Below are 23,702 nucleotides of genomic sequence, written 5' to 3' on the forward strand. Positions count from 1 at the left end.
GGTGATTTCTCTCCTGGAATTCACTTATTTTTCAGAGTGTTCATAGTTTGCTTCCAGAAAGCTCAAGCTCCCAAAAAGAAATGTTGCCAAGATTGATTTGAAGGCATCATACCTTTTTTCTGCTCTTCCATCTTTCACTCCTCTTCTGGAGTGTCACCTTGACTTCTACTGCATTGAACCTTTTTTTTATATAAAGTAAATTTATTAAACTCCTGCATTAATTTGTTTATTGAATCTTATTCTAGCCAATCCAGATGATCAGCCGGTATTTCCTTTCTTCACATTCTGCAAATTTCAGCTTAAATTTTTTGTTCCATTCTTCCAAGGACAGCACTTGATCCTTTCCTCCTCCCATTCTTGCTTAAAAGTCTTCCTCTTTCCACCTGGCAGCAGTCACTGCTGGCCCTGGGCCAGAAGATGAACAAAGCAGATGCCATGTGAAGAACTGTCAGGGATCAGTGGTCCATGTCAGGCTGAAGCAAGGCTTCCAATTTCACCCAAGCCATGCCATTTGCTTTTTGTCAAATGGAAAGAGATGGGATGCCCCACAGAACTGGCTACAGAAATGAGCTGCAAAGCTTTGCTGCCTGGGGAGTGTGGAAGTGCTCAGTTCTCACCAGGTGCTGGAGGTGGCTGGGGAAGGCATGAGAGCTGCAGTCTGTCTGTCCAGTCCAGCATGACTGAAGGGCTGAATAAACCTGCAATGGGCCGTGTCTTCGGGCAGCTTCCTCCTCCTGAGTGCATCAGCAAGCGGAAATGAAGCGGGAATTTGTTTATTTTGACAAGTTCAGCCAACCTGAAGTTTGAGGAGTCTTATACTCACAAGCAATAACTTGAAGGTGTTAAACTGTAAGGTTTCTCACAGGGAAGGATGGCAGTTACTAATTTTTTTTCAGAGCTCTACAGTCTCTGCCAGAATGTTTCTCTCATTCTCACTGTAACAAATGACTGACATGTTTTTGGAGAGACACTGGAGTCAGTCAATCAGTCCTTAATTTTCTTTTTCTGTTTAAAAATCCCCCAAACAACAGAACCAGAACCTTGGCTCCTCCCTATTAAAAAAATAAATAGATAAAATTTAAAAATTCCCAAAGCCCCTCTAGAAATATTGAGGCTTGTGAATGCTGCCTTAGCCCAGGATGTTAGCAATCACAGTTAAAAGATGATTCTGGAAGACATCCAAAAATAAATACTGAGAAAGAGGAGCAACTGGGGCTTTCTGTTTGTTTGTTTAGTATTAGTGCTATTTTTTTAAAACAAAAGAGTCAGTAATTGAGAGGAGGAAAATCTCATGCTGATTACTAAATCCTCTGGGCCTGCTGAAGTACGGAGATTTTTCCAGTAGATGGTTTTCACATTTGCCTCTATTTCCACGAGGCATGTGAGAAACCAAAGTCTCATTTAAAAATAACAGCTAGTAAGAAATGCCATAAATGAAAACAATTTGATTCACAGAAGAGCTCAGGGAAAGGACCCAGGAATTAGTAACAATGAGCACATTGCAGTGCAGTAAGAGGACTTTACCTTTGATACAGTTTTGTAGACACTTGTAAACAAACAGTCATTTGGACAAGATTGGATAGGGAATAGACATCCTTAGTCCATTCCTCAGCTTAAACCAACTTGTGGAGCTTTCCAGCAGGTTTGGGATACCTAGAGAATGGATGGCTTCTGAAGCACAGAGGCACCACAACTACCACACAACATCTCCAGGAGTGACACAATTTTCTGTTATTGCTGGCTTTCTTGTTTTTTTGGTTTTTTTTCTTTGACCTGGGCATAGTAATTTTCACAAAAGGCAATCTCGGTTTATATTCTACTAAAATCGGTGGGTTTTTCTCATATGGAGCTTTCAGCTGACTTAACTGAGGCATCTCTCTCATGCTGTGAGCATGTAAGACTGAATTTCCTAGTAATTTTCTAGGGAAGTGTTGGCAGTTTTTTTCTGGCAATGTTTACTCAGTTGTTTGTTTTGTTGCTTACTAGGACCTATCTACTGTCACAGGGAAGCTTTTCCCAAAAAATCAGGGGTCCTGCTACTTACAACAGCCTTTGAAAATCCCCTGTTAAATCTGATGGTGTAAAATGGGACTGGGTATGTCACCTTTAGCCAGCTAAGTCATCTTCTCCCTCAGAAAGCCTTTCAGATAACACATCCCAATCATTGCAGGATACAGCAGGTCTAGCCAAGCTGACTTTAAACAAACTCAGTTCCAGCAGCAATCTTGCTGCAGGATTATGGAGATCAGTAATTTGCTTCTTGGATGGATTTTCAGCTTATGTTGAGACACACATTATAGTAGCTAGACTGCTGCAAAGCGTGGAGGCTGCTGCTGGCACGAGCGATAGAAAGGGATGTGAAATTTTTGTTGATAAAAAATGAAAGTCTGTAAATACAGTTCTGTCACTGCAGGATAATTTTATGAGTTTGAATCCAACCTCTACAAAACCAGGAGAGCAAAGTAAAGTCAACACTGCTTTGTCTTCTGTAGTGGGTATCTTCTCTTATCAAAAATGTTATTTTTCTCATTTCTGTTACTATTCTTTGGCTTTAATGTAACTTTCTTTCATGTGCCAGCAAAGTAAATAAAATAGATATCTCCTTAAGAAGCAATAGTAATTAGATCAGAAGTCAGCTTAAGTAAGAGCCCACTGAAAAAGGCACCACCTGCCTTTAGAGCTGGAACAGCTTTCACACAGTTAGGACTGTGATTTTAATGTGCAAAATATTGCAGCATGAAACCATCCATAGACAATCCAGAGCACAGCCATGAGCATTAAAGCCATCAGTTGTCACCTACTGGGCACTCAAGGTAGCCTGCTACTTTCAGCTATTGCAAGAAAATGGTAAAAATTTAGTTATCTGATAATTAGAAGAAATCTCTCCTTGTAATGTGGATCAGGATTTATTAAATCAGAAAAGTAGCACAGCCAGAAAAGAAAGGTTAGAGAACAGGTAGAGCACTGGAAGATCACCTGTGTTATCAGCAAGAATACAATCAGGAAAGCTGTGTTCAGATGTGGTAAAACACAGTGGGTATTGAATCAGCAATTGCTGAAAGGTTTGTTCTTCTTTGGAACAGAAAGTAAGGGAACAATTCCATCATCAAAATTGCTTTTTGTCTTTGTGGTCTATGTCTGGATTGTGTGATCTGAATGGAAAAGAGCAAAGTACTTGGTTTCTGAGCCAAGGGGAATTTCCTTCTGCTCACCCCTTAAGCTCTTTCAACAGAGCAAACCTGGAAGAAGGCTCTTGTTGGGAACTGCAGGACTCCTCTAGAGAGTGTTCTATAACCCCACCTGCCCAGTCCAACCTGGAGGGAAAGCTCAGGAAAAGGAGCCTGTAGTGCTCCAGAGTGCACTGCCCACTTCAGTGATTAGGCCATCAACTCACAAGTGTCAAAGCATAAGCAGATCCTAATGACTTCAGTCTTTCCCTTAGCCTTGGTTTCCTTCAGTCCAGAGTATTATCTTAAAGCTTTTTTAGTTCCCTGTCTAGCTGAGCCTAGAGCACTTGATCACCTTTGATTCAGTTTTTCTGCTGATGCAATCATAACTCCCAGCTGGAGATCAGATTTGGCCTATTATTTGTGATTTGTGTAGAGTAAGTTTTAAAAATGAGGATTTGAGTTTCATGCTGTGCTTAGAATTCTCTAAAATGCAAGTGTGTGTTCTCCATAGCCCCAAATGCTACCACATGATTGACTTTTGTCCTAATTACATAATTACTTTAGTAACAGGAGCAGATCCTCTCGAGTTTCCTACATCTTCTCCTAATTACCTGGTTGCAGGCAAGACTCCAATGGCATAAAAATGCCCCACTGAAGTTTTTCTCATTACTGTCTCTACACCATATTCTGTGGAATTCTGAAAAGTCCACTGAAATTTTAACTGACACAAATGAAGCCAGAATTTGGGACAGTTTAATTTTTAAAACTGTTCATTTTGTATGAAAAAGAAATGGGCACAACACAAAGTTGTCTGGAAGCTTAGAATGCCACTGAAACAGCAACTAAAATGAGAAACATTTGTATATGCATAAAATTTTCATCCTAATCAAGTCAACATAGATTTTTAGGTTTTTTCTCCTCGTTACATCCTTCCCCTTCCCTTAAAATCCTTTCCTGAAAGACCTTCTCAAAAATCTAAAACTGACCATTGCTCTTGGAACACCTGCCTTTGTTAATGTATCTGAAACCTGGAATGCTGATGAAAGGAGCCTAAATAGTCTTTTTTTCTGCATTAATATGGTCCTTTTACTGTTTTCTTATAGCTTTTTTTAAAAGCACTGCAGACTTTCCTTTCATGGAGGGGATGGATTTAAACAACCAACATGAAAGTACTCACCTTTTGGGTGAAAAGCCTCTGGCCTTGCTAAAGTTGTCTTAGCTCATGCTGGATCAAAACTGGAAAAAAAATAATTAAATCTGCACCCAGGAGAGACAGTAGCATGAGAAGAGGCCTAAGCATTAACCTCTGCACATGTAGGTGAACATAAAAGCATAATAATTTTTTCATTCAGAGTCTGCCAGAGGAGCATACAGGCTGGTGGTACACTGGTTATTACAGGAAGGAAGGCCACTGGATAAGAAATATTCCTCACTGAAGTAAAAGGTTGACTGTGGGAAAATTGGGGTTGTATGGAATGGAGCTGACAGCTGAACTTTATTTCAGACAGACATTTTTGAGCCCACAGTTGGCAGTGATTCATGTTAAAGAACAATGGCCTTACTTACAGCATCAGAATTTTGGGAATGCTGGACTGAGAGGTAGTAAATTGTCCTCTTTTCCATTACAAAAATAAAACCACATGTCTTCCATCAGCTCAGCAGTTACAGCTTCACCATGAATGGTTAAACACAACTTTTTAAACATGCTCACCACACAGTTTTCCTTTGATAGTGTATCTCCTAAAAAGGCAAGATTAAAAAAAACTCATTAGCATTTTGCATTGGTTTTACACTAATTACACTTCAAACAAAAAAAGTTCTTGGCAGCTTTTGCTATCAGTTGTTGTAATCATGCTAAAAATCTGAAAATATCTAAAAGCTTTGCATTATACTTTGTCAGATTAATAATACTTTGTCTCAAAAGAAATGAAAACACGGAATTATATTAGGGAAAGGCTAAGGTCTTCAAATACTGTAATCTAGGAAATGGTTCTGCATGAGAGAGTAACATTTATTATCCAACAATTTGATTCGATAGTGAACCAAGCAAATACCTACAATGATCATTTTTTATCTTACATAATTATGCCTGGAAATGGAATTCAGTGACAGACCCCTAAAATTAACTAATTTCTCCATTTTTAATACACTAGGTTGTTGGTGTGGCTCAAGCAATCAACAAGAAATCTGGAATTGGCGGCACTTTCACTGAACAAGATGAAAAGGTATAAAAGCTGCATGTTTGTCTCTTCTGTTTTCATAGGGGAAGGGACAAATTCCTGCTACTCAGAAATTTTTAAGTTATTTAAAATTAAACATCTGTGATAATGTGAACATTCCTGGAAATACTGCAGACATTTTTCTTTATGAGGCCATGAGAAATGTGGCTGTGAAATAATTTAATTTCTGGATCACGTCATGTATCTCTGAAACACAGGCCTACTCTACTGAAATTCATTGTAAAACACTTTGATCAATTTCAATGGACATAATTTTTAATTACTTGGTTCTAACTCTCCTGGCAAGCCCAAGAAACACAATTTGAACAATGACATTTATGGAGTGACTGTCTTTTAAATACCATGTCACTTCTCAGTATAGCATTTGCAGGAAAAGAAAAAGCTTCAGATAAATTATGAATATATGAGAGAATCAGGAGAGCAGACAATAGAATGGATTCCTAATTCTCCCAGTGTGGTTGCATTCCAAAAATTTCCAGACTTCACGTTCAGATTGGCAGGGCAAAGCCCAGGCTGTGCTCAGGCTGAACAATCAGCAATAAAAGAATCAGAATTTATCCTTTCTCTTTGAAAAATTCCCCTTTCAAATAAAATGTACACTGAGTATTTGTAGGATATCAGAATTAATCCCATCCTAAATGAGGAAAAACCTGTGGGTTTGCTATGTTAGAAAATCTTTCTTTCCACTTCACAAGAGATTAAGTTCCCTCAGAGAGGCTGGTTTTCTGTGGTCAGTTTTTCTTGCTAAAATATGCATTGCTGCACAATTATTTTTTCCTTGAAGCTGCTTTTCAGATGACCTCTACTTGTACCAAGATAATGATCTTCAGATTTTAGCTAAATAAAAGGAGAAGGGATTCTTGAGGAAATAAGAAATTATGAGTAGCTGAAAAAAACCCAGATCCTGAACGTGCGGTTGCCAAAACCAACAAAAATATCAATTAATACTTCAGAGTGCAAACAAAACGTTGCAGTAGCTTATCTTTGAATAGAGCTCAAATGCTGTGGGACATGATCTCTGTGAGCTGTGGATGTTCATTTGTCTGCAGGATTTTGCAGCATATTTGGCGTTCTGCGGAATCGTTCTGCACAACGCGCAGTTGTACGAGACGTCTCTGCTCGAGAACAGGCGCAATCAGGTACGGCCAACAGGGATGCACAAATCAGGAGGGTTGGCAAATAATCAGCACCTCCTCTTTCTGTTTGTGATGTGGTAGTTATTCCTTGGCTGCTTTTAATTCCAGTGACTGAATGCTGGGTGGCTCTGATAAAGCTCTGCTGGGCTGCACTGGTGCATTCCAGCTGGGCTGTGAGAAATGGCCTGTCTAGGGGAAGCAGGTAGAGCCAAATGTCAGAAAATTTGTTGTCCGGTTTATCTCGGCTGTTTGTGAGGCCTGGAAAGGCCCGGGGTGGCCTTGGGGCAGCCGCGTATCGAAGGACGAGAAGAGGCTTCAGTTCTTCTTTCGGTTTTTATGTTTATTAATTGTTTATCTAAAAGATTTTCTCTCAGCCCGACAGAGCTCTGCTCAGCAGCCAGCCATGAGCACACTGTGCTGCCCTCCGGACAGTCACCTATCTTTATACCCATTGTTACATGTACAATATTTATCATTTTTCCCCAATACCATTTATTCTTATAACTCGGTGTACTCTCAGTAATAACCAATCCAAAGGTGCCACCGTGGCCAAGGAAGATGGAGGAGAGGAGGCAGAAGAAGAAGGACAGGACACACCCCAATTCCTCCATCTTACTCCTCTAAACCCCCCTGTACATAAATCCTAAACCCTGTTTCTCTATCTCTAATTAACTAATCCCTTCACCATTCACCCTGGTGAAGCCCTCATCCTTGTCGTCTCCTGTGTAGGACCAAAGTCCAGCCACCAGACACTTCTGGCAACATTCCAGGACTCCCGAGACCCCCAAGGTGGTCTCGGTGGCTCAGCACCTCAGGACTGAGATCTTGAGATCCGACAATTTGTTCTATGTTAATATACTTTATATTGCCTGTAGTTATCCTGTGGTTCACCGTATGTATTTAACAACCAGAGGTGTCAGACTCCAGAAATGACAGGGAGGAATATCCCTGTGGAATAGCAGAGGGCATACAGAATGTTCCTTTGGTATAACAGTCACTAACCATGTTTTCAGTAATGATCAACTGGAAAACTGAATTTCCTTCTGGTTGCTATAGCTCTACTTTGCTGCCAACTTGGTTTTGATGGGTTATTAATGCCATGGCCTTTATGGGTGAATGTGCTTGCCCTGTATCATGTGGTAATGTTTCAGAGAAAAGACTAGTCAGCAGTTCTTTTAAAATTTTCCTAGTAGGTCTGAGTTTCCAGCTATCAGTGTCTGTAAATTGGTACAAATTTGGACAGTTTATTAAATGCTTTCATGTTTCTTGTGAGGAAAAAAAAAAATATGAGCATGTATGAGCAGCTAAATCTTTCAACAGCAGCTTTGAAAAACAGCAGAGTGTATCTAAATGATGTTTTCACTAAATAAGTTAATTAGGATCTGTTAGAATTGCAACCAAGAACAACTGTGTTCAGAAGTCTTAAAAACTCAGTGGTTTGAGAATATGCACATGAGCCATAGGAAAATAGGTTTCCTGAGGGCAAGGAATTGTTGTCTGGATTTCACAGGTTTCACTTGACCTATTAATGCCTAAATCTATTCTGCTTCTTTGACTGAAAATATCAGATAGCTGATAGTCTGATATTTATATTTCTGACATTATAAAAAGTGTCAAACTGGCTAATACTGACTGTTACCTTGAAATCTGTGAGAGCCAAAACTTACTTCTGGTCACAGACATAAACATTGACTTCCTGATTCAGGGAAGAGTTAGACATTAGTAACAACAGTGATCGCATAAATCAAAATTAGTCAAACGCTCACAAATTACCTTTTCTTCAGGTGCTTCTTGACCTTGCCAGCCTGATTTTTGAAGAGCAGCAGTCTTTGGAGGTGATCCTGAAGAAGATAGCAGCCACTATAATATCCTTCATGCAGGTGCAGAAGTGTACCATCTTCATAGTGGATGAAGATTGTCCAGTGAGTATGTTTATTCTGTCTGAAGGCAGAAGTGTTTATTCCCTGGGAGTGGGGTTGGCTTCCCTCCATTCTCATATTTCTCTTGTCATTTTATTTTCTATCTTTTCCTTTTTCTTTGTGGCATCTGCTCAGGTTGGGTGTTGACATGAGAGGTTCTGGCTTTTATGTAATTATAGAATTTCTGTTCTGACATATCAGTTTGGCACAGCTTGTAAATCTTCTCTGGGTCATGAGCAGAGATTCAAGACACTTCTGTGATACCTAAAGTTGTATCAAAAGATACCCTTATGGTAGGATCCAGTATGCTTGATGACAGATGTGGTTGAAGCTAAATTTTACACTTGTCTGTAGTACAGAATAGGCCTTGATAACTGCAACAAGGTTTTAATGAGTAATACTGTTCTAAATAATGACAACCTTATACACCTGTGTATTCAAGCATCCTCTTGATATTCCAGGATACATTTTCTAGTGTCTTTCACATGGAATCTGATGAATTAGAGGATTCAGCTGAAACTCTGAAGAGGTAAACCAATTAATTCTGACTTTTGTTCATCCTAGGAGAATTCTGAAGAAACTTAGGCTTTTAATATTCTTTTCATAATAACAGAATTATTTCTGCTGGAGCCCATGTATTACTGCTATTTTTATAGAGCAGCTTTTCCCCTGAAGTGGGCAGAGACCAACTCTCTTGCCTTGAAAAGGTCCCACTGAGCAGAGCAGGAGTAGGGCTTGATCAATTCACTTTGCCAGTCTAAAAACATATTTGTATTTCAAGGCTAAGCTATGGAAATGCACAGAGGAGCTGCCCTAAAACTGATTTCAAAGAAATCTGTGTGGATGACGATGTTATAAAGGAGACATATGCAAATTAGTAGATAATAACCAAAATAATGCTTTTAATCAATTACTTTAATCATTATCCTCAACTCATAGATAAGGAAAATTACTCAAAGAACATGTCTGACTAAATCAAGACTGGAGTCCTAAAGTTCTAACGCTCACTCATCTTTGGGAAACCCCTAAGGAGTTCAACTAGGAGGAAAACAAAGAGATAAAGAGCTGAATTAAAATACCCAGATAAAACACTTCCCAAAGTTAGCCTGAACCTCTCTAGTGAAGTTTGAAAATTACTCAAACAGTTGTTTCAAATCCTGTCAGAAAGAGAGACAGTTGTATATAAAATACTCTACTACAGCTATTTTGTGCAGGGAGGAAACAGATTTTGAGCCCCTTTGATGTTGTTTTGCAGTAAATATTTATCATATTAAGTTTAATTCTCTATATTAGTGAATGATGTCCAAAGTGTGTGATTTGAGCAACTAAAAGCTGTTGAGCTGTGTTACAGTTTTAGACAGTGTTCCACCAGAAAGTATATGGGTACAACAACCTGGTAAGATCACAGGTGAAAAAGAAAATTCCTCTCTAGTCCTCAGGGAGCCTTCCTCCTCATTACCCCTTTTATGGTGACTGGTTAATGGACTTAAAATATTATTTACTGCTTGCATGGGCTGTCAGGAACTTCTCTCACATCTGATAGGGAAGAGGAGTCTTGGAGGCTTAGCTGCCTATCAGATTGTTGTTCACAAGACAGCACAATTAAATGCCCAGGACTGCATTCAGTCACCACTGCAGTCAGAACTTCTGCTATGCTTGTAGGGCACAATTTCAGGCAAGAGCAGAAATGCAATGACATGGATTAGATGGGAAGTATTGCTTTACATAATATAACATTTCAGGCTTGTTATGCAATCAAGGACATTGAATCAAGCCCCAAATCAGATTGGTTTTCAGAATTGTGGGGCATTGCCTTGTATGTGTGAAATAACAAAAGAATAATTCCTCTCCTCCAGCCCTGGAACATCCTTACACCAGGAGGATAACGAAAATCAAGCCAAGTGTTGGAGGGAAACTACAGGAGCTTGATGGGAATAGGTTTATATAAGTAGGGTATATGTCCTCCTCCAAGGCAGGCAAAGGGTCCAAGAGAATTAAAACACCTTAAATAAATCGTGGCTAAAAAAGTGGAGATGATTGATTCTGTAAAGATGCTTTATGTCCTGATTTGGAATAGACAGTTCTATTTCGGTAACAGAACCTCCATGTGACTGTCTTTACTTTTAGAACAAATTTGAAATTAACTTAGCAGCAGAAAATTCACAAATGACACCTGATGCATTCTCTTGAACTAATATGTGAATTTCACCCAACATTGGTTTTTCAGGAGTACCAGATTTGTGAAAGCAGTTTGTTTTCAAATTATTCTGTTCATTTCTGTATAAACCCAGCGGTTCATTCTTTATCCTTCATCTGTGTAAACTGTAGGGAGTTGTTTATTTCTTCAGTTTGGTGTTCATGTTAATGTTGTTGAACACTAAAAAATGGTGGAAAGCCTGCACCAATCCATGCTGCACTTTTGTGATGACAGCTGGATTAGGATACAGGATTTGAACTCAACTCCATTATATATCTACTGGTTGTATCTATAGATCCTTCTCTCATATAGGAAAGATATTCCTATTACCTGCTTAGCCTAATGAAATTACTCACTTTTATGCAAAGCACATAATAAAAATAATGTTGTATCCTTCAGGGACTATGACACAAACAAAATCAATTACATGTATGCTCAGTATGTGAAGAATACGATGGAGCCACTCAACATCCCAGATGTCTGCAAAGACAGAAGATTTCCATGGACAGTACGTAAAATAAGCTTAAGTTTGAAATTCAGAAATGGAAAATGTTTATCTGTTTAACTTTTAAACCTTTTTTTGCTTTCCTCTTATTTCTGTCAGGGTGGCTCCAGTAAAAATGGTGTAAACACAGAGTGAGTGTTGGGAGGCTCTCAGAAGTTCCTTCCTTTTTATCCTTTCCTTTCCCTTCTCATTCTGGCAAAGATGAATGTTATAGATGCAAGTTCTTTGCTGCAGTTGAGATGGATCAACTTCACTTTTCTCTGGGAGTTTTTGCCTAACACTTCCTCAAGTGTGAGCTGGTGATGCAGTGGATGACTGAGCACAGGGATACTGGAGAGTGAGCAGGGAAGGTCACTTGGCAAGGCTCAGGTTCCAGTGAGGTTTCCTTCATGGTCATCATCAGCAAAAAGCAAATTTTTAATGACGTATTTTCCAAAATTTTCAATGCATAAATTAGAAATATGTCTGCTCTTCCTGTTTAAGCCTGTTCACAAGAGGGGAGAGGAGCTATCCAGCAGATGGCTTTTTACCAAAATTTGTTCTGAGATACACAACAAAATGATCAGAAAAGACAGTGCTCAGTGTGATTGTTCCAGTAAGTGGAAAGGAGGGGCAGGCTCCTGGTGGGGAGCTGGGCTGTTTCCCTTTCTTTTCCTGTGCAAGGCTTCTTGGATGTTCTGGAGTGGGTTTCTGTCACAGATTGAGCAACACAGGAATTGAGTTCTCAGACTAAGCCTGTCTTATCAGCAGGACTGGAAGTACAGACAGAATCCAATGGATATACTTTATGGATTAGTAACGAGATGATGATTTTGAAGACATTTAAAAATAAAATTAATACCTTGAGAATCATCCAAACAACTGTTTGTTGGAAACAGGCTGTCCAGTAGACTTAGAGTTATTTTGATTCTTTTCTTTTTCCTGGAATTCACCTGAAGTATTAAAAGAGGACTAGTGCTTTTAGAAGGAATCTGGAAATGGTTTTCAGCAACACAGACACTGCTCGTGCACTACTGCAGAAGCAGGGCAGTAGGATAAATGTTTTGAAAGCTGATGCACCCTGACATGAGGGAAATCCCAGGTGTTGCCAGTGCCCTAGAAACCTTGGCTTGCCTCTTTCTTTGGAGGACATTCAACAGCACACTTACTCACCTCATGAAAATCCTGCCAACATACTCTCTATAGCCCTTGCACAGCAGCAGAGCACAAAGCAACAATATAAAAAAAAACAAACCTTTTGATCAGAAATATTAGTGTGTGCACATTTCTTCTGGTGCCACACACAATTGGAGGTCAGACCAAATGCTCTCCTCAAGAACTGCCCCGTGATTCCCAGGGCAGTCAGAGCAGAGCTGTGCCCTTTTCTCCCCATGTTTGAAAAGGAGGCATTATCTCTGTTCTATCCTTCCTCTTCCCAAATGAGTTCATCTCCTTCTCTTGGAGCACGGGACATGCTGCAAAATCCTGGGAAGAGTGCAGAATGCTGACTCAGCTGTAGTAGTTTTCCTGCCTGCTGTTTGTGGGCAAACTCATTGATGCTCTTCAAAGGAAGATGTAAGCCTAGAGTAGCTGGAGAGCCCAGCTCTACAGCTTTTTCACTTCAGCCACCTGAAAAGCAGCTTTTAAAATTGTAACTGTGTTTTTCTGTTTGTTTAACAGAATGACAATGCAGAAAATCTAAGTCGGAACATAAAGAGTTTGCTGTGTACACCAATAAAAAATGGGAAAAAGAATAAAGTGATAGGTAGGTATCTTAACAAAAATAACGCTGTACATTTTATAGATAAATTTATGTGCTCCACGATAAAATCACAGCAATGTGCAATCTGAAGCCAGGAGAGAAGATCCTTAATTATCATGTTCTCAACTAGTAAGTCTATTGCAACCATGAATATAAATTGCTCACCTAACAAGCTGCTAAAGAGTAGAAAATGAGTGTCAGCCTATGGGATCAGTAAGCCCCACAAACAGAAAATAAAATGTACTCATTCTTAGATAGGAGAATGGATCCAATTTCATCAGCTTTAAAAAAATTGACGAGTAAATATTAAGAGTTCCAAGAATGACTTTTTAATGAACTTGAAATAATTTTCTTTGAGAATGATGGCTAAACTGCATGGCCCAATTTATAGAGTAAATTTGATGTCTTTTTTGTGAAGGCAGATTTAGCTTTTTAACATCTGAAGCAGGACAAGAAACCTCATCTTTATCTAATGGAGTTCTCTGAAATTTCTTTTGCTATTAGCTTCTTTCATGAGTTCTTTTATTACTTTAAATATTCCAACAATCCCTAGAAGACTAAAATGAAGACTGAACTGTAGAGCTTTAATTAGGGATATTTCACCATGCTGTGAGCTATTGATAAAACAGTTGCATCTGCTTTTTTTTTCTATTGAGATTGTCTATTGAAGTTCAAACTGAAAGTTTTAGTCAGGCCACCCATTTAGGTGGGCTTTTCAAATCTGAGTCATTCTCATTGGGAAATGTCCTTTGAAGTATTTTATGGTTTCACAGCTGCTTCATGTTCAATTATTTAATAGGGCAAGGTCAAGAAGTTTTCTTTGGGACGGTACCCACAAGTTCCTTTACAATGCTACAAAGCATGTATGACTATTATTATAAGTCTGGTTTCTTTTTAAAATTATTTTTAAGATTAGGATGCCCCAAACCAGAATTTAGGAAGTGGGATGGGGGTAAGAAAAACTGTCCACATGAAACCCAAGCAAATCTTACTAGCAAGAAAGATGAAAAGAACTTTATTCTCCTGACCTGTACATTTCTCAGGTATGTGATAAAAGCCTTACAGAATCCTGCTGTGATTTTATAGCTCTGTCCCAGTGAAAAACTTTGGAGTTCCTTAATTTGTAATCAATGGACCTCTCAGTGCTTTGGGGAAGCTTTTGAAAGAGGTTAAAGAGTTTTAAGTAATACACAGTATATTTACTGCAGTTCTCTATTTTTTAAAGAGACATTTACGTGCAAATACTGTGTCTTTTAAGAATTCATTTACTTGTGTGGCATATTCACTGTCTTAATCTTGCATCACAGTTGCTATGGAAATAATTATAATTTCATAAACTGGACTAAACAGAAATCTGAAGGTCAGTTTCGTGGGATTTTCCTGAAGAGTTCTGTAAATCAGCTTCTTTTTTCCCAGGGAAAGTTAATCTTGTTTCTTATTTGAATGAATTCTTTTCTAATGGGATTATGTGATTCAGTGATCCATTCCTTTCCATCTCATTCCATAAAGGTTCAGAATTCTGTTTGCCATGTTCAGATACCCCAATCCCTGCCATTACAGTCTTGGTCTCTTTAGAGGAGACTCTGATATTAAGTTCCTCAAACAGAATGCAATTTGGAAACAGGACAATGTTCCATTGTCACCAGACATCAAAACTTGTGAGGGTAACATTCTTCTAAAACCACAGTTTGTGTGTGCTACATTTCTTCCTTAGTTTTATTATCAGCTGTAACAGGGAAGATGCACACATGGTAAGTTTTTTCAGAATTTTTAATTTGCAGCTGGGCTATCTTGGCACTTGGCCAGGAAAATGCAACTTTTTTGCTCATGGCAGTGAGAAAGCATTTGGAGTCTGTTAAGACAATACTCATTGCAAAAAAAAACACATATTCTTCTAATTCAGCTGCTTTAATTAATATTGTGATTTTAGCAGGTAAAACTGAGGGCAGGTGTGTTTCTGAATTTCTCCCTGCTCACAGTGGTATCAGGGATTTAAACTGCAGCAAGGTGTGGTAGAAGTTACCTGTCAGACTTCTTCAATGATATGTGTGCAGAAAGGCCCAGAAATTCTTAACACAAAATGAACAAATGTAAATATCAGCACATTTGAACCTAAGTTGAATTCAGTCAGATGTTTCTCAAGGAGTTCAGTAGTGTTTGCAAGAGGCTGTAATTCAACCACATCCTCAAAAAAAGAGTGAGTGTACTTCAGCTTTGAACCTCATGTTGGGTATTCCCAGTTTAGCTCATTGACTTGAAAAAAATCCTAGTACTGGCTCAAATGAGGAAGTGAAAACTCTGTGTACCACTGTTCTGACTTTGATAAATGTTCTTTTGGCATGGTTGCAAAAATTTAATTAGCCTCCAAAGGACAAATTGTCTTTAGGGATTATATCAATCTAGAATAGTATTAATAATAAAAGTTAGGATGAAAACGACCCTTGAATTTGACAGGACAATCAAACCTCTAAAGCCCTACATTTTTGGTTTACTAATCCTAATAAGTACTTTTGAATTTATTATGTATATATAAAATTTTAACATTTATTTTATAATACATTAAAACTGCACTTTGGGGGGGAAAAAAAAAGGAAAATCCTACAAAATTCTTATGTGTCACATGTTGGTGGTTTATACTGTAGGATTTTCTGGCCTAAACTTAATTCCTGATGGTGATATGTTCTCTGTATTACTTCCTTTCATTTCTGTGTCCTGACATAGGAGTTTGCCAGCTTGTGAACAAGATGGAAGACAACTCGGGGAAAATCAAGGCTTTCAACAGAAATGATGAGGAGTTTCTGGAAGCATTTGTCATTTTTTGTGGCCTGGGGATCCAGAACACACAGATGTATGAGGCTGTAGAAAGAGCCATGGCCAAACAGATGGTGACACTAGAGGTGAGCCTAAATCTAGGTGGTCCTTGTCTGAAGGTCATGGTGATGATTTTGGCTCAGTCCTTCACACAAAGCAGTGTGAGGAGTTAACTGCAGCATTATTGGAGGCTCTCAGCAATTTCCTCAGACTCCATCAAACCATATCAAGCTGAACATCACCTTTAAATTGGTTCCTGTTAAGCTTCACAGCTGAAGAGGGCTTTAGTCTGAGAAACTGAATTACTCAGGGGTGATAACTTGAAGCTGAAAGTGAAAAATGGGAAGACTTTGGATCTCCTAACATCCATTATGTAAACAGAGTGTTTGCAGAGCTCCTAAAATGGGATTATGTGCCCTGTGGCCTCTAACAGAAACATTACAGTTCTCAAATAAACCTGTATTAGGTAATGTTAAATAAAAAGCTTGTAAAACTATTGTCCAAATAATTTGCTTATATGGCAAATTAGCAATTCTGTCTCCAACTATAGCACTTCATAGATGCTATAAGAAGTTTCAGCCAGATTATAGGTTAGTCTATTAAATGGGTTCTTTAAAAAAAAATAAAACTCTGTAACATTTTCATGTCCTATGTTCTCAATAGTTAAAAATCTGAGCTTTTTTTTTTTTAATTTAAAATGAATGTATTGTCTTTCAGACTTTTGTGCCAAGTTTCAGTTAGGGTAAAACTTTCTTTCATGTCTGAATAAACTCTTGAAATTGAATTACTATGGCTATAATGTCAGGCTTATAATAAGAGCTGCTTTGTGCATTATTTGCCTTTGAAAATGGGCCATGAGAAATTTTCAAAGAGAAAATCAGATTCTTTGCTCTTTCATAGAAGCTATTTATGTTTTCTTGGCCTAATTATCTCAAGAAGATTCTGTGCTGTGGGAGATTTGTAAAAGATGCAGATCTCTCCCCATATGCATTCAGAGAGCTTCCCTAAAACTGGCTCAGGCCCTGCATGGGCAGAAAATTTCATCATCAAATGCAGTGGAATGCTGGAAAGTCTGCTCTATGAAAAGTACCTTGTTACCTCATGGCTTTTTTCTTTGTACTAATGGCTGCTTTTTCTTCCTGTAGGTTCTCTCATACCATGCTTCTGCTGCTGAGGAGGAAACGAGGGAGCTGCAGGTAACAGTGGTAATTGCATTTTTTACTATTACTTTAGAAATATTGCTTTAGTAGAACAACCAAGAGCAGTCCTGTACATAGATGTCAACCTTAAAGGGGCAAAAGCATATGTTCCAGAAATAAAAATGACATTGAAGCCCATACTGATGGGTTCCTGAGCTGAATCACATAAAAGGGAAATATTATAGTGTCTACAGTGAGAGACAAAAGCTGCCCAGAGCACTGTGAGACCCAGACCTGTGCTAACTGATTTTTTCAGGAGTTTGAGACAGTCACTGGTGCAATGTCAGTATCAAACTCATAATGATTAAGTATTCCAGAAGCAAAATGTTGAGAACTCTTCTTTCTGCAGCTAAGTCTGAACGCTGTATATCTTACAGGTTTGGTACCTTTCAAATATCCCAAGTATGGCTGCAGCTTTATGGCCTTACATATAAATTCTGTATTGAATTTTTAATGCAATGATTTTAAATTTCCTTCTAGTTGCTTTTCTGTGCAGTGTCCTGTTCTGCTCATGTTTAATTCTGTGTTTTGAAGGAATAACTACAGCTAGGATTTCAAGTGCATTTCAAAGCACAGCATGTGCTTGGGTTCTCCAAGCCCTCAGCAGCTATTCCAGGGAAATAGCATCACCCCTGCTGCATGAAAACAAACAGGAGGGATGGAGAGGAAGGCAGGCATAGGGGACCATGAGCTGGGCAGCATGGGATGGTCTGGCCAAGTGACACAACAAGGTGTGGGAATATGTGGGATCTCAGCACCTCAGGACTGAGGTGCCGAGTCACCGAGAGCACCCTTGGGGGGCTTGGGAGTCCTGGAATGTTCCAGAAGTGTCTGGTGGCTGGACTTTGATCCTACACAGGAGACGACACCTGTATGAGGATAGGAGGATTTCACTGGAGTGAATGGTGAAGGGATTGGTTAATTAGAGGGTGAGACACAGGGTTTAGGATTTCTGTACAGGGGGGTTTAGAGAAGTAAGATGGAGGAATTGGGGCGTGTCCTGTCCTTCTTCTTCTTCTTCTTCTCCTCCATCTTCTGTGGTGATGGTGGCACTTTGGGATTGGTCATTACTAAAAGTGCACTGGGCAATAAGGGTGAAAGGTATTGGGGAAAAATGATAAATATTGTACACGTAACTTTGGGTATAAAGATAGGTGACCGCCCGGAGGGAGGGGAGTGTGCTCATGGCTGGCAGCTGAGCAGAGCTCTGTCGGGCCGAAAGAAAATCTTTTAGATAAACAATTAATAAACACAGAGACCGAGAAAAGAACTGAAGCCTCTTCTCATCCTTTGGAACGCGGGCTGCCCCAAGGCCACCCCGGGCCTTTCCAGGCCCTCCAAACAGCCGAAAACCGGACAGGAATAAGGATATTTCTAGAATGGTGTCACGTGGATTTTTGAACCTCAGTCCTACCACACTGCTGCTCATCAATAAAGGGCCATGACATGACCAGAGTGCAACTCCTCTCCTAAGGTTTTCTCCTCAGGGCTTGTGATGAAACCTCTGTGGTTCCACTGTTGCTGCTTGATGAAACAGGAGCACAGCAAACCCAGAACTGGGGCAGTGTCCACTGGCATGGCTTAACTGTCCACAGCTTCCCAGCACAGCCACTGCTTCTAAGGTGATACCAGAGCACAAGCATGGGCCTTTTATTTGCACTCATGAAATTTTTAGTTTAATTTTTTGCACTCATATTGTCATATAAAGATGGCCAAAATAATGTGAATTATTTTCTGGATATACCTTTTGCTTCTAAATAATCTGAACATATATACTTATCAGGCAGTTGGACTAAAACATGGTTGTAGAGCTTTTTCAACTGGCACTATTCTATTCTATTATTATCTGCCTTATGGAGTAGGCTGCAGTCAAATTTTTTACTTTAATCATCATTTCCAAATACTACAGAACTGTCCTATTGTATCAGTCACCTCCTTTGAGCCTGGGTACTGTCTACAACCTGTGTTTTATCATCCAAAGCAAATCTCTCTGTAGCTGCCACACAGTGGTCCCACATTTTCCATTGACTTCTTTTTGCTGCCAATGTATTTACAAAAACCATAGCTCAATAAATTGAAATTAAAATAGCTGATGAACTTTCATACTGTAAAACAGGAGGCAGAAGGCTCCAGTGGCTTCATTAAGTGAAAAAGGAAATAGTTAATCTGGTTAAACAACACTATAAACTGTCATAGAGTGCAGGGTTTTTATATTTCAGCTGAAATGAAACTTACTGTTGTGGCTGTAAAAGGCAGGAGATCAAGGAAGGGAAAGATAAATTATGAATGAAGTGAGGTGTGAGGTGTTCTTTTGAGCTCCTTCTGTGTCCTTGCAGCCCCTTTCCTTGTGAAACCCCGGCCTGCAGTTGCAGTTTTTCAAAATTATGTCAGTAGCTTTGCTGAACAGTTGCATTATTTACCACTGAGCATGCAGGCCTTTCATGTGCTCACAGCTGAAATCCCACATGAATCCAAACAGGGACATAAAATTAGTGGCAGAAGAAATGTGCAAAAAGGGTGCATTTTTTCCCTGTGTCGATTCTGTTTTTCATAATCTTCTGTGACTTCCTGATTCTGACACACAAGGGAGAGGACAGTGAACTGATATGGAACAGAGACACAATTCCATGGATTTGCATGTTACATGTACTCATGTTGTAGATTATGACAAATGCTTCCTTTTCAGTTCCTCACCTGCTGGGACACAGCTGCCCACACTGGAGAAATGTTTTCCCCCAGAATTACAAAGAGAAAGATAAAAACAAAGGTTTATTTCCTTCACCATTTCAGATTTCCCTGATTTTCTTTTCACATACTGAGGAGAAATAGCTCTACAGCAGTAGCACTGAGAACCCCACCTTTTATTCTACTGCAGAAAATGATACTACATTTTGTTCTATAGTATAAGATTTAGCATTTATTTTGTTAGTATGAGAGTTAATATAAGACTTAGCATAATCTCAACCTGGTATTTTGAAGGGCAACAGATATAAATACTTGGTATTTTGCAACTAGAAGTGGGATGTAATACATGGAGATATTACTGACAATGAAAAACTCAGATTTTAAAATATGCAGGATAGCAGGTGTATTGTGTACCTTGTAGTTTCAAATTTCACGTTGAAGGTTTATGGTTGTATGCAAACTGCACCAAAACCACTGACCACGGGTTTTAAAGATTACTGATCACAACTGAACTCTCATTTTTTAGGTTTCTAGCCCTGAGAAAGCTCTGCCTGTGGACGTGTTCTGACTCCCATCGTGCTGAATGTGGATTCTGTTAGCAAAACTGTTTTACTGACATCTCTTTCCTCACCATTTTTAGAAAAATGCTAACAGTTACGGATTTTGCTGTCTGCATATCCATAAAAACAAACATGTAACTCCACTGCCTTATTTTCTCCTTCTCCCAATTTCATCAATATTTTTGGTTACAATTTGCCTCTGGTGATTTAGACAACCAGACTGACCAGGTAATTCTACCCTTGTTCTCCTGATCTATGGAAAAGTGCTTGTTAAATCCAAGGTAATGTTAAACAAGAGAGGCATGGAGAAGTAAATGCGAAGCAATCCTCAGTTTTCAGTATCACATGAAGGTAAATTTGAGTGTCTCTCTTTAATGAGTCTGTTGAAGAAGCAGGTATTTGTTCTGCTCTCTGCCCTAGCACTAAGCTGTGTTCTCTCATTCTTCTCCAGGCTGCTGTAGTGCCATCTGCACAAACTCTCAACCTGACTGACTTCTACTTCAGTGACTTTGAGCTGTCAGACTTTGAAACCACGCTGTGCACAATTCGAATGTTCACAGACCTCAACCTGGTGCAAAATTTCCAAATGAAACACGAGGTATGGTTGCTGCCAAATGCTGCCCCACAGAAAGAGGCACCTTAATTATCAGGAATTCAGAGTAGTGAGATGATCTCACTGTAAATAAAATTGGACATCTGTATTAAGGAGTAATTAGCAAACCAGGAAGGCATATGAAGAATTGGGGTCTGTCCTGAGATTGGTTCTACTGAAGGATAAATCATTTTACAGTCCATGATTAATGGACTGGAAAACAGAATACTGAGGAGAGAGAGGATAGCAACTTCTCAGGAAGTGAAAAACTCTTACAAAGAGGACAATAACTTTGTTCACTATGTCCATATGAGGTAGTAATTATCTTAGACTTTCCCTAAAAAATAACAGATTACAGATTAGGAGGAATTTCATGGATATGGAGATAGTAAAGATTGAAGCAGATGACAACATAGATGGGCTGTGAGAATTTCCCTAAAGGTTTTTACCAACACATCTGTCAAAGGTGATCAAGACAAGTAAAATAGAAAAATCTCTTCAGCCTCTTCCACTCAGTGCACACAACATCTATTTGTAGAAACCTTCATTTCTAAATACCTTATTTTTGCTTTATAACATTTTCAACAAACCCATCAAAATTTATATCAAAATGCAAGATCAATTTGTAGGGCTTCATAGGCCCTACAACATTTCTTTAACATTAGTTAAAGACAGCATATATTTATTGTCTAGATCAGCAGTTTATAGACCAATTTAGATTAGTAGTGTCCAAGGGCCAAAAGTGCTGTATTATCTAATCTGATCCCTTGAAGGCCCTAGTACTTAGCTTCACCTCTGTACTAAGGTGAACAACCTTAATCCCAATATCAAATTACTACCTGACCTTCATACTGTCACTTCCTTACAAAAAAAGGTAGAAAGAAAGTATGTGTATATATGTGTGTGTATATATATATATATATATAAAATTATATAACCCATAATTTCTAATACTGTTGAGTAAAACATCCAGGACACGCTTTCCTCCTGCATAAAAAAGAAAATACCCTGCAATGTAGTAATCTTTCTATCATACTTATTTGCTTTCCAAAGTCCAATTCTGCTTGGGTTTTGGCAAACTGATAGGAGGGAAAAGCTGTCTGTTTATTTTCAAAACAGATCTTAAGCAGATTCAATAACTAAATAAATTTTCTCCATCAAATATGTCACGATAATCAAGGATTTTTTCTCCCAGGTATCTCAATATACAGTTTCTGAATTAACAGCAGTGCTTCTGACATGAACATTTAGCCCTTAGCAATAAAACCCCAAACCCACAAATATGACACACTCAAATAGGTGCTGTACTAGTGGGTGTAAACCTGTTCTTATCAATGTTCACAGTTACAAGAGTGTTACAGTTGAACTTGAAATTGAGTGAAATGGATTTATTTTTTTTTTAGTAAGAGAGTTTTCAAGTGGGATTAAGAAAGTTTGAATGTATTAGAAATCTGTTCTTATGAAAACACATTTATGTGATGCTGCTTCTTCAAGGTTCTCTGCAGGTGGATTTTAAGTGTGAAGAAAAACTATCGGAAAAATGTTGCTTATCACAACTGGAGACATGCCTTCAACACAGCACAGTGCATGTTTGCTGCTCTGAAATCTGGGAAAATTCAGGTACATTTCCAGTTGCACAGTGCATGTTTGCTGCTCTGAAATCTGGGAAAATTCAGGTACATTTCCAGTTGCACAGTGCATGTTTGCTGCTCTGAAATCTGGGAAAATTCAGGTACATTTCCAGTTGCACAGTGCATGTTTGCTGCTCTGAAATCTGGGAAAATTCAGGTACATTTCCAGTTGCACAGTGCATGTTTGCTGCTCTAAAATCTGGGAAAATTCAGGTACATTTCCAGTTGCACAGTGCATGTTTGCTGCTCTAAAATCTGGGAAAATTCAGGTACATTTCCAGTTGCACAGTGCATGTTTGCTGCTCTAAAATCTGGAAAAATTCAGGTACATTTCCAGTTCCTCTATTAAGACAAATTCTCTAATGATGCACAGCTCTGACTGTCAGGTCAGTACAATGTTCACCATTCCATGGTATTGTCAGTGGAATCTTCTGCTGAAGACTTCTGGTTATGAGGGCTTGGTTTGTGAAAGTGCTGCTGTGGTTTTTGGTTTCAGTTAAATCCTCTGGAAGCGGTTATTGGGATGTTCCCAACCCCCGGAATATCTCTAATAAGGCATGTACATGGTTATGTCCTTTTAAAGTTAATGCTTATGCTACAAGCAAGTCAAAAAATAAGAGAGAAAAAAAGGCTGACCCATTTTCAGGATGTTTCCTTAAAATTTTCAACAGGAATTTTTAAAGTTCAAATGCAAAGCTGAGTACAGCTTTAGATACATAACAGTATATAAAAACATAGAAAGAAATATTTAAATGTTCCTTCCAAAGCTTTTGAACAAATTTTCAACCTTTCCCTTAAAAAGACACCTAATAATTTAAAAAACAATGTAATCGTTCTGATTAGGGCTACATGATTCTCTAAATAAATAAAATACTGATTTCTAAATTCTTGCAAAACAGGCTGTATGTTTTGGTTTTATATTCTTTTAGGAAACAGAATGTTTCTGTTCATTCTGAATAAACATGTCTTTAATACATTTGTATGTCAAAACCCAATGAGGTTTTTTTTTTTGGTCAAAATACCAATGAGGAAGAGGCATTTCTTTCCTCTACAAACTTTATCTCACTAATGAAAATGACAAAAGGTGCTGAAAGAGAGCAAGGCAAGGACATCCATCTTCCCTCCCTGTTGGAATGCCTGTGGTAGTTTAGCTCTGTGTGCGGTCGGTCGAGCAATCTCTGATGATCCTGATAGTTTGCCTGCTATTTTTGGAATCCTGACAGTCTCCACTGCAATTTCCATAAATTGTTTATTCTTAACTACACTGAATTCACTCCCTGCTGATTCTCATGTCCTAGATTCTGGAGGCTGAACAG

At 38.8% G+C, this 23,702-nt stretch overlaps 1 protein-coding gene and 1 long non-coding RNA gene across 13 annotated transcripts in view; one reads left to right on the forward strand and one right to left on the reverse strand.

The window, feature by feature from the left end:
• The window catches only part of LOC141729211 (uncharacterized), a 76,492-nt gene extending 69,515 nt beyond the window's left edge, over nucleotides 1–6,977 (reverse strand). Inside the window, exon 1 of the long non-coding RNA XR_012580586.1 lies at nucleotides 4,348–6,977. This is a non-coding gene — a long non-coding RNA (uncharacterized LOC141729211). The remainder of the gene's footprint in view (nucleotides 1–4,347) is intronic.
• PDE5A (phosphodiesterase 5A) overlaps nucleotides 1–23,702 on the forward strand; it is a 103,629-nt gene that overhangs the window by 69,648 nt on the left and 10,279 nt on the right. For 11 of the 12 annotated variants that reach the window (XM_005495285.3, XM_074542059.1, XM_026798116.2 and 8 more), the window contains 10 exons: nucleotides 5,324–5,395; nucleotides 6,460–6,549; nucleotides 8,331–8,468; nucleotides 8,927–8,994; nucleotides 11,062–11,170; nucleotides 12,827–12,911; nucleotides 15,630–15,805; nucleotides 16,865–16,924; nucleotides 20,615–20,761; nucleotides 22,250–22,375. In XM_005495285.3, the coding sequence (XP_005495342.2) occupies nucleotides 5,324–5,395; nucleotides 6,460–6,549; nucleotides 8,331–8,468; nucleotides 8,927–8,994; nucleotides 11,062–11,170; nucleotides 12,827–12,911; nucleotides 15,630–15,805; nucleotides 16,865–16,924; nucleotides 20,615–20,761; nucleotides 22,250–22,375 (1,071 nt within the window). The remainder of the gene's footprint in view (nucleotides 1–5,323; nucleotides 5,396–6,459; nucleotides 6,550–8,330; nucleotides 8,469–8,926; nucleotides 8,995–11,061; nucleotides 11,171–12,826; nucleotides 12,912–15,629; nucleotides 15,806–16,864; nucleotides 16,925–20,614; nucleotides 20,762–22,249; nucleotides 22,376–23,702) is intronic. The other variant, XM_014272909.3, reaches the window with a different exon arrangement.

Source organism: Zonotrichia albicollis, chromosome 5, assembly GCF_047830755.1.
Source record: "Zonotrichia albicollis isolate bZonAlb1 chromosome 5, bZonAlb1.hap1, whole genome shotgun sequence".
In the NCBI taxonomy this organism is placed as follows: Eukaryota; Metazoa; Chordata; class Aves; order Passeriformes; family Passerellidae; genus Zonotrichia; species Zonotrichia albicollis.